At 44.6% G+C, this 10,309-nt stretch overlaps 1 protein-coding gene across 1 annotated transcript in view; it reads right to left on the bottom strand.

Annotated features, from left to right (window-relative positions):
• Nucleotides 1–6,842: 6,842 nt before the first annotated feature.
• Nucleotides 6,843–10,309, bottom strand: part of LOC124167667 — a 66,098-nt gene continuing 62,631 nt past the window's right edge. The window contains exon 2 of the mRNA XM_046545650.1: nt 6,843–6,919. Within this exon, the coding sequence (XP_046401606.1) occupies nt 6,843–6,919 (77 nt within the window). The remainder of the gene's footprint in view (nt 6,920–10,309) is intronic.

The raw sequence follows: 10,309 nt of genomic DNA, 5'->3' as shown, positions 1-10,309 counted from the left end.
TGGCCGTAAATTCTTGATCGTAACTGACCATGCTGCTCTTAAGTGGTTGTTTGGTCTCAAGGATCCAAGCAGCAGGCTAATGCGTTGGACACTTAAGTTAAGCGAGTACGACTACGAAGTAGCGCACAAGCCCGGGAAGGCGCATTTAAATGCCGACACGCTCAGCCGGAAGGTGAGGGGCGTGGTCGCTGAGGGAGCGATAGACTTCGCGGATGCGCAAGGGAGTGATGAGGAGTGCCGAGGGTGGAGGGAAGACAAAAATTTCGCGGTAATCGACAACGTGTTGTTTAGGAAAACGAAACGGGGGAATAGGACTGTGGTGCCGAGAAGCTGTAGGGAGGAAATACTTAAACAATGCCATGATCATATAATGGCGGGACATTTAGGTAGGGAAGCAACGGTGACTCGACTAGTATCGCAATATTGGTGGCCAGGTATGGAAAGAGCCGGGAGGGAGCACGTCAAGCACTGCATTGCGTGCAATCGAAGAAGCCCGTATGGAGGCTCTAAGGCCCCCTTGCAGGAAGTGCCTTATGCCTCGCGGCCGTTTGAGTTCTTAGCGCTAGATATTGTAGGCCCTTTGCCGCGAACAGATAAAGGAAACCGGTTCATATTGACAATTGTGGATCACTTTTCACGGTATGTAGTCATGACGGCCATGGCCGACCAAACTGCGGAGACGGTGGCTGCGGCGCTTGTTAGAAACTGGATTTTGCGATTCGGAGTCCCAAAGACGATCCTCACCGATCAGGGAACCAATTTTGAATCGGAGTTGTTCCGCGAGATGTGTAGACTGCTCGAAGTGAAGCGATTACGCACGTCATCGTATCACCCGGAGGCGAACGGGAGGGTTGAGCGAGTGCATCGCACGATCGCCCAAATACTGAGCCATTACGTGAATTACAATAACAACAATTGGGATTCTTTATTAGACTATGCAGTCTCTGTGTATAATATTAAAAAGCACCGTAGTACAGAGTACTCCCCCCACGAAGTGATATTCGGATTTCCGATGGCCTCCCCCTTTGAAGTCGTGGCGGCGAACGGTGTTCCGTCTGAGCACCCGGCTGTGGGAGAATTGTGTGCGAGACTAACAAAGTTGTGGGAAGTTTGCAAGGAAAACAATCGGAGGGCACAAAAGACGCAAGCAGAAGGGGTAAAAACAAAGGGAAAACAACGCAGATACGAGGTGGGCGACTACGTATATTTACGCGACCCGTGTTTGAAGCCAGGGCAAGTGAAAAAGTTTCATTGCCCCTGGGAAGGGCCGTATCGAGTGATAAGAGTTTTGTCCGATTGCAATTTAGAGTTGGAGCTTCCCTTTCGAAAAATTGTGGTGCATGTGAATCGTGTGAAACCTTACTCAGGTTCTATTCCACCCCCAGATTTAGGAGGGAGACGTGCTCGCCCCCGAGGAAGACCCCGGAAGAATCCACCCCTACCTCCCCAAACCCCAATTCTACCCCCTTGCAGTGAAATAGAGTTCGAATCTGTGGAGCCGCGGGGATACGCCGACCTTCCAGAAGCCAGCCAGCTGGGAACGGATAGCGGGGAAGGGTTTGACTCCCCTCCCTCACCCACCCCAGACGGCGAGGCGCCAGCGAAGAGGGAAAGAGTTGTTTCCCCCCCTCCACACCAAGAGGAGAACTCCTCCCAGCGGAACGAAGCAGCCTCCCTTCCACCGCCTTCCCCTCCCCTCACAAGGCGGTCCCCTTACCCCCTCCGCAGCAGACAGCGAACAGCTGAGAGAATCGCAGCCCCTCCCCTGTCCCCTTCTCCAGCGCCCTCACACTCCTATTCGCTCCGATCACAAGGACCCTTGTCCACGGTTCTAGAGGAACACGAACAAGAACAATGACCTTGGTATTTGCCATTTTAGTCGCCGCTGGGATAGCGGGACTTGAAATGGCTCAAGAATTGGTGCCATTAAAAAAAAAAAAAACGGTTTGGTATTTGATCGTGGACAAGATGTAGGGTTAATAGAACACGATTGGATGGTGGTAATTAATTTTGATTTGAAGGAATGAATAATGAGTATAAATTAATAGGTCAATTGTTTGACAGAGCTAAGGGGAGGATACGTGATGGGGGGCGGGGACCCCTAGATAATGGGTATGCAATGTTAGATTTAAGGTTGTAAAAATGAAGGGTATTGCTTAACAGTGATAATGTGTAATGTGTGAAGTGCATCAGTAGTGTGGGGCGGGGTCGTGGGCAGTGAATTGCCAAGAGGGTTTTTAAAATCCAGGGATTCCCGTGCAAAGATGACGAGTGCTTGGGAGGGTGGGAATTTGTGATTCTAAAAAAGTGTAGGCCACGGCCGAAGATTGAACTCTGGACCTATTCATCCACTTGAATTGATTCATATATTTCAAATTGTACGGTTTTCTGTTAAGTGCGTTAAGTTTTTTTTTCTTTCTTTTTCTTTCTTTCATCTATCATTGGGTAACTTTTCATCTTTCTTTGTTTTATTGTGATTTTAATGGTTTCCATGTATTCTAGTATTGAATTGTTGTGTTTTTAGGATATTCAACAATTCACTTTGGAGGGGGTATAGTTGTAAGCGGAACATCTTGAGTTCGCAGAGACGTGAAACCGGATGGTAATGCTATTCTGATCCCCATGCCTAGTCACTCATGTGAGTGCGTGGGAGTGATGCTGCCATCAGCACCTTCCGGGAAGCCGGAGGCCACGTGTGGAAAAGGCAGAGAGCAGTCGGCAGAAAGTACTCATGTGTAAAGGCCGCAGGCCAGGTGTGCGACGCACGGTGTGTGATTGATAATAAATACCTTCACGAAATGAGTTGATTCCATAATTCCTCTGGAGTGCCAACCCAATTAGAAACCACGCGCTTACAATATTCTTATTATTTCTGACGGCATTTTTTGTGTGTTCTAGCTTTATTGGCGGGTTACCTAGATGAGTAGTCGGCAAGTTTTGGCTTTGAATGAATGCGGTAGTATTATTTGTTATAACGTTTTTTGTACCATGTGGTGTGCATGTGGGAATCCTATTGCATGCTGCTAATTAATCACCCCCTGCCAAACACCCTAGAGGTGGCTCGCAGGGTATTATGCAGATGTAGAAGAGTAGAGTGTGTTTCTGAATTGATGCCTTGGTATCGCCGTTGTAGACGCATGTTCCCAATTGATTTAGTACTTCAAGGCTAGATCGCAGCGCGAGCATCCTAGGTTGAGGAAGCCGTGATTTCCTATGGTCGTGAAGGAATGTAGGTGCGTTTACGCCCCGTTATGGAACGGAATTTTTCCGCAGACGTCCGATCAAGGGAATGAATTCCCGGGTACAAAACGTCCCGCGTCGTCCCTGGGAACAAAACGTCCGCGCATTCATTCTTTTCCTCTGCTCATCCCTTTCTCATTAGCCCTTCGGTTACACCCCATCCGGAAATCCTCCAATTCACCCCCTTACACCCCTTCTGCTTTCCATCCACTTCAACAACCAACCCCCCTCAAAGTAAAGCCCTCAAAGGCCTTCCGCCACCCTTAATCTCCTTAGCTGCTCCCCCTCTCGGATTCCCTACCCATGACTAAACTCCAGGCCCACTCTTCACTCCGTCTTTCGCGCCGTATACCGTTTGCATTCGAACATCGCCACCACTAACGTTTGGACGAGAATAGAATGCCACAGCAGATGGGGTTTAAGTGGCAAATGGTATGTTTTGTAATTAAGGTAATCGCTTTGTGTGTATACCTATACCTGCCCACCACATCGTCAGTGCTAATTATTGGTCGCGCAGGAAGCTTGTGGATCCGTTGCCTAGATACTCCCAATGCCTCGCATAAAATATGATTATCCGCTGTTTGGTTCGAATGCGTAAGGCAAGTAATTACTACGCTGCTCCTACAATCCCGGTTTATATCATCGTCCGCTCTGTAGATGCGGTTGTCGTGTCGTATGATCGAAAACGGTGGCCGTTACTTATCGCAGTGTGTAATGTTGTTCTCCCTGGAGTTTGAGAAGTTTTCAACTTTTTAATTTGTGCTATTTTGTTGTTTATTATCGTATAAAATGATAGCACTATATTTTTTGAGTGAAGGCTTAGTTTTCATGTATATTTGTTTCGGTTTTTAAAAGGGAAAGTAGTGAACAACCAAATTTACTGAGGAGTTTCTCCCTAAGCGCTGCGCGGATTTTACGTACGTGTATCCTATGGCGGCGATACATCCCATCTATTGGCGGGGAAGAATATAATAATATCATCAAGCCGATGTAAGTATATATTTCTTTCATGGGATTTATCCCGTCTATTATTATTACCTCACTAACACTTGTGGCCCAACAATGCTTATAGCTTTATGTTACGTCGGGCAAGATTATGGGCCAAGACTTTTCTAAAATAGCAGAAATGCATTCTTCGGTTCAACAATGATAATTATCATAGATGTAATTCATGGGAATGCCAGAAACCTTCATATCTTTCACAACACTGTATATAGACATTTTATTTTTACTTTTTCTGTGCACCGAAGTTCGCAGCCTCTTGTAATGATGCATCATGCGTATTGAATGGCAATAAGTGGAGAATAAACATACCTTTGGTTAACATAAGTGTTGATTACTATAGCATCACGAGTAACATCTGCATCCAGTATGCGTAGCATTTATATGACCGTGCGGTGTGCATTTGGGAATCCTCATGCATGCTGGTGATTGATCACCCCCTGCCAAACACCTAAAAGATGTAGAATTGAAAGACAATAAGACCTGAAATATTTTTCTTGTGATATGAAGTTGACTCGACACAATAGGGTAGTTTCCTTCATCAAAGAAAACAAAAGGCAATAATTGCGATTCGTTACCCACCATTAGTGTTATCATAATATACAAATTATTTCGTTTTATAAATGCCGGTGTAGACGAATGGCAATGGTCCATTTTTATCCTCATTTGAAAAGGGCCAGATTGGCGCCCATGCGATGCCACTCCACGTGACGTCACAGGGACCTAGTTTCTACACGAGAAGATAGGAGTTATACGTCGTCTGAGGTTACCAAAGCATGCATGAGGCGCAGAGCTCAGGGAAACATGTCTTAATAATCACTTATTAAAACTGGCTAAGGTCGGAAAGTTTTCCTCGTTTGATAAGGTATTAATAATCCTTATTTAAGCCAAGCGCTACCAGGCGGCAGGGCACTAGGCTACCCGCTGGCAGCCTGCGACGTATCAGCGCTAAGCCTCGCCTCAAGGTCACCTTACCGGGCGGAGGGGGAACCAGAAATACGACGTACGGAGAGATTTCCCATCATTCCTACTAACGCGTCGCGTTTTCGCGCGCTTGAAAATTTTCACTTTTCATTTAATCGCGAAAAATAGATATTATCATTTAAAAATCTAAAAGCGTGAAATACGTACTCCAGGAGTAATAATCTTTCGATTAAGGCAATAAAAAAATAATAGGAAACCACCCTATTATTTGTAGTTAAGTGAGTCACCGTACACGGCTAAACATGTTAGCTTAGTTTTGTTAGAAGTTTTGCGGATTAGCGTTTTTTAGTCCAGCGTTGTGTTTATGGACTTCGGAGCGTCCGTCCTCTCCCTTCGGTTCTGGGTCGTTTTCCTGGCCAGGGGTGTGTGCGCCAGGGGTGGCGGCTGTGGCGGTCGGTGAGTGAGATGGCGTGACTGCATCCCCCGTGCCGGCCCTTAATCTTCCCTTCGTCTTCTGCCCCCGTCCGCCACCCCTGGCCTGCCCTTCTTATCTCTCCGCTCTGCTGGTGGTGTTGGTGGGCTATCGTGTCTCGCCGTAATTTGTGCCCTGTGTTGGCCGGGGGCGCAACCAATGCATGAAATTAAACGTGATGATGGCCCGATCGCCGCTTTGCGAATTATCTCGGCCTGTTAATTAATACGGATTGCTCATTGCGGCGAGGGTTTGAACCTCGCAATCCTTTTCCTAACCTTCAACCCTTTGTACGCGAGCTGTACTTGTGGGCTATGAAAGATGCTAGAAGATAACTGCGTGATAATTCGGTTAACTCATGGAATAATCTTTTGTGGAGGAAAGCGACGGTATTCCGAGGTGGTATTGATGGATTCCGCAGGGAAAATAGGCCGTTGAAACGATGCAGTAGCCTTTGAAGGTAGAAATGGACATAAAAAATGAAATTATTTATTCCGGCACAAGTGTGTCCCTTAGGAACATACATAATTATAAATATAATAGAGTCAGCAATACTAGAAAAAAATATGTAGATTTATACCAAGCATCGATGTCACATCAGCAAGACAAAGGTATGAACTCATAAATACATCTAATTTTATTAACTCTAGCACAATATTCAGTTAACGTACAACATTCAATTCACATGTAGCAATAATAACAAGGCAAGGACAAGGTACCGTGACTTGGCGATAGAAGACCGACAGCAATATTGCCTCTCATCACCCGGAGGAAGTTCTGTTTTCGAACGTTTCTAAGCGCTAGAGTCACGATACAGGATTCACTAGTCTTCTACTGGGTGTGGTGTCACGCACTAAACATTAAAATGGTTTTGCAAAAGTCGCCAGTTGGCGACGCTTATAGTAGAACGATCCAAATTTGACGGGGAAATATTCCTTCATCAGGACTGTTTAGCGAAATTTATGTTCGGGACGGTATGTAATATAATTAAGCCTCGTGTATCAATGTATGCATACAATGTATGCATAGCCAAGCCTAATTTACCCAATTCATTGCAATTAATCGCGGATTCACTTTTCAATGCTTTTCCTCGTGAGCGCAAACACTCTATCACAAATGAAGAGAGCAAAAGGATGGCTTGGCGCTCCTCGCGACGGTGTGGACACTTTAGAAATCCGATTGCAATGTTTCCGAAGTGGCTACATTATGGAGCTAGTTCGGGACGGGCCAGGCTCCCCGTGAATTCATCTTGTCTCCAGTTGTCAGTTGGGCTTTGGTCGTCTGCGGATTTTGAATGAATCCACCACTTAAAATACTCTTAGTTCGACGAGTTTCGTGGGCGGAAAAGGATAATCATAATTTCTGTTTGCGAAGGTTTGTGTAGCTTATGTCTGGAGAGAAAGACCGTGTTTGTTTTTGCAGGAGTCTATCGCGTGACCTTAAAGAGTCATGGGGTCCTTCCATTCTCGTGTTGAATACACCACAGCATCGTATTTCTTTTTGCTCCGTAGACTAATCAGCTTACGTCCTTCACAAGGGGAACTCGATACTGTGCGAGGCTAGGGAGAGAATAGAGACGGATGGTAGATACTTGGTTTACCTCTCCCCAGAGAAATAGGACAACAGTGAATGAAGGAAGGGTGCGATCACCGTCTGAGAACTCGTGTGGGTAGGGGAAAAAAGACTGGGAAAATTAGCCCTCTTCTCTCGCAAACCCTCGCCTTGACGGTGTACTATTATTCTGACTCAACGGTGCCTCGGATTATAAATGGCATTAGTCATTGTAGGAATAGAAAATGGACAGAGGGGTGTGGCGTTGGGGGAAGTTCTGCTTTTCTTACTCATCGCTTCATTTGCTCCACCCTCAATGCATGACAGCCTTTGGGATGGAGCTGTACGGACCTTTCAGGACATAGAAAAATGAACTCACCTTAGGCGTTGAAATTTTAAACCATGGAAACTCGCAAGGCTGTTATTTCTCCTCCCATTACCGGGGCTCAATGCCTCGGCCAAAAGAGTTGCTGCAGACCATCACCATTTTCTATATCATAGCTTAGCTTTGGCTATTTAACGCATACAGTTTTTTGTATATTCTTAGAAAAGAATAATTTTTGCAATCATTACAAGATATTTTCCTTTTTAATATTGAATTTTATAATATATTGATTTAAATGTAAGGCAGCATTTTATGCTGCTCCCTTAAATTTTGCTTTGAGCGCAATTAATCTCATAAAATTTTCTTTCGTTTTATTATTTAAACATGTATATAGCCATTTTTCAAGCATTGAAAAAATAAATTTTTACCCCTTTACCTAGCTTTGGCCTTTTATTAAGATTAATTTTGAAAATATGAGTAGGTACCTTCATGTAGGCTTTTGCAAATAAGCATATTTATTCAGTGAAAACGGATCTTATGAAAATCTATGCTTTATAAAAAGCACCGAAATATTATTTGCGGACATTACGACTAAATTTTTGGAGCTTTTGATTGAATGATTGAAAACATTATAAAAATACATACGTAATTTTTGAGGGGGTTATACCGCATTGGATTTTTTCACCAAAAGAATCGGCAAATTAGTAATAAAATCCTCGATAGTACTTCCAAATAATAGGGTTTTCGATGCCTAGCTCTTTTCACTGGTGAAAAGCGGTTTAATTTTTTCAGTTAAATTTATGAAAGGGTTGAATTGAGTTCGCATTCGGGTTGATTGACGGAGTCGCAGCCGAGCCTCGTCAAGTGGAAACAATTTCTTTCTCTGGCCTTTTGAAGCCTCGTCCCTCAGAATGACATCGGAGAGTTCTTTCAGCCGGGCTTCACGCGGTCCGTTTTGATTTCGGAATATTGAGAAATTCCCGCCGCTCCGATGGTTCCGGAGAGGCACTTCCACTTGACGCATGGCTTCCTCGCCCACCGTTCCTCGCTCCAAACGCCGGGGCCAGTTCACTATAAATCGCCCGGAAGATATTCATGAGCGAAGAGCGAACGGGGTTTTCGGCGCGGAGCAAGCCTTCGGGATGAGGGGAGGAGTGATTATGGAATGAGAGGGAAAGTTTGACCCGTGGACGAAGAGGTGTAAACCCTGCCCCTTACGGAAGTTTGCGGCCATACGCGAATTAAGCTGGGAGCCGCTAGAGAGGCTGCGCGCTAGGCTTCGCCTCGCCGGAATTTCTGTTTTTTGGGCTACACTAGTCCCAGCCTTCTGGCTGTCTCCGTAGAGATGCTAAAATTTTCATTTCAGGTATGTTTTTTTTAGTTTTTGAATATGGTGTTTCGGGGGTGAGGCTATTTAGGGAGAGGGGATATGGTTTGGGAGGCATGCTGAATTAGGTGATCAGGGTGCGATTTTCACGTATCTCTAATGTGAGAGATGAATATTAACGTTGAAGGACAGGTTTAAGGTATAAAGGGAAGAGGTATGCTACGGAAGATATTCACAGAACAAGTAGTGAAGGAACAGGGAAAGTAGTGTTAAACAGGGGAATTATTAAGTGCTAAAAGATTAGCTGATGGGAGAGTTGAATGTGGAGCTGTGTCAAAGAAATCTTGTGATGGCTATTTTTGATGATGATTCTAAAAGTCAACCATAGGATCTCATATAAACCATTCAATGTTGGCACGTCAATAGTACTATTCCAACTCGCTGAATAAAGTAATCGCTAGAAGGAATGAGCTGTAAAAGGCATTGTTGAGCAAACGACGATTTTTTTCTTTTTGCGGAATGAGTTCCAAGATGGCTTGTAGATGTAAGACTTCACCACATTATTTATGATAGCTCTTCATGATTAAAATTCAAATTACATAATTTCAGTTTATTATCCTTACTTGGCCGTGACATTCCTCTGAAGTTATCTTTTAAGATAAAGTGCGCTGCTGCTCTTGGAATATTAGTTTCGATTGCCTTCAACATAAGGTTGGATTTCTCCTTCTGGTTTAAATACTGCGAATTCAGTTTATTTTCCATTTTTAAGGTGATCGTAAGTCATTTAATTCCTCTCCCAGCCGAAATTTTTTTTGTCGTTCCCTTAAGCCCGGATCACAATTTTTTTTATTCGAGGGAGCGAAAACAATTAAAAAACGGAGCGAATTTGGAGAAATAATTGGTGGAAAGGACCAATCGTTCGCTCCAATTCAATTCCTGACCGTCCACTTTGGGCCTTTCGTGGATTAATTAACGGCTCTAAGGCTCTCGTTAAGCCGCGTTTGGGGGACATGGTGGGAACTCTTTTTGAGGGGGAGAGGGGGCCATTCAGATCAGCCATTCCTTTTCTCTCGCGTGGATTTGGCGCGACGGACGGGTGCAGCGGGGAGGGAGCCAGATGCCATGCCCGCCCCAGGTGGAGCCAAGTGTTGCCAGGAGGGTTTCCGAAGCGACAATCGTTGAGCCGGTCTCCATCGTAACGAATCAACTGACCCAATTTTTCGCCAGAATATTCTTGGATCCGTTGCATTCTCTTGCCATATCAATTCCTGCAGTGATGTATTAAAAAACGGAGTTATGGGCTGTGTGTTCATGCATGTTACAGGTGATATAAAATTAAATCTAGCTTCAGTGGTTCAAAATTGCGCACGGGTGCTATATCAGGTTCTTATTTAGATTAAGTTACTTTGTTTTTAATAGCTAGAATATATGATTCTTTTTAAATTACTTTATTTCTCGTACTCGTATT

The sequence above is a fragment of the Ischnura elegans genome, chromosome 11 (genome assembly GCF_921293095.1).
Source record: "Ischnura elegans chromosome 11, ioIscEleg1.1, whole genome shotgun sequence".
NCBI lineage: Eukaryota > Metazoa > Arthropoda > Insecta > Odonata > Coenagrionidae > Ischnura > Ischnura elegans.
This window is presented reverse-complemented; position numbering and strand designations above follow the sequence as displayed.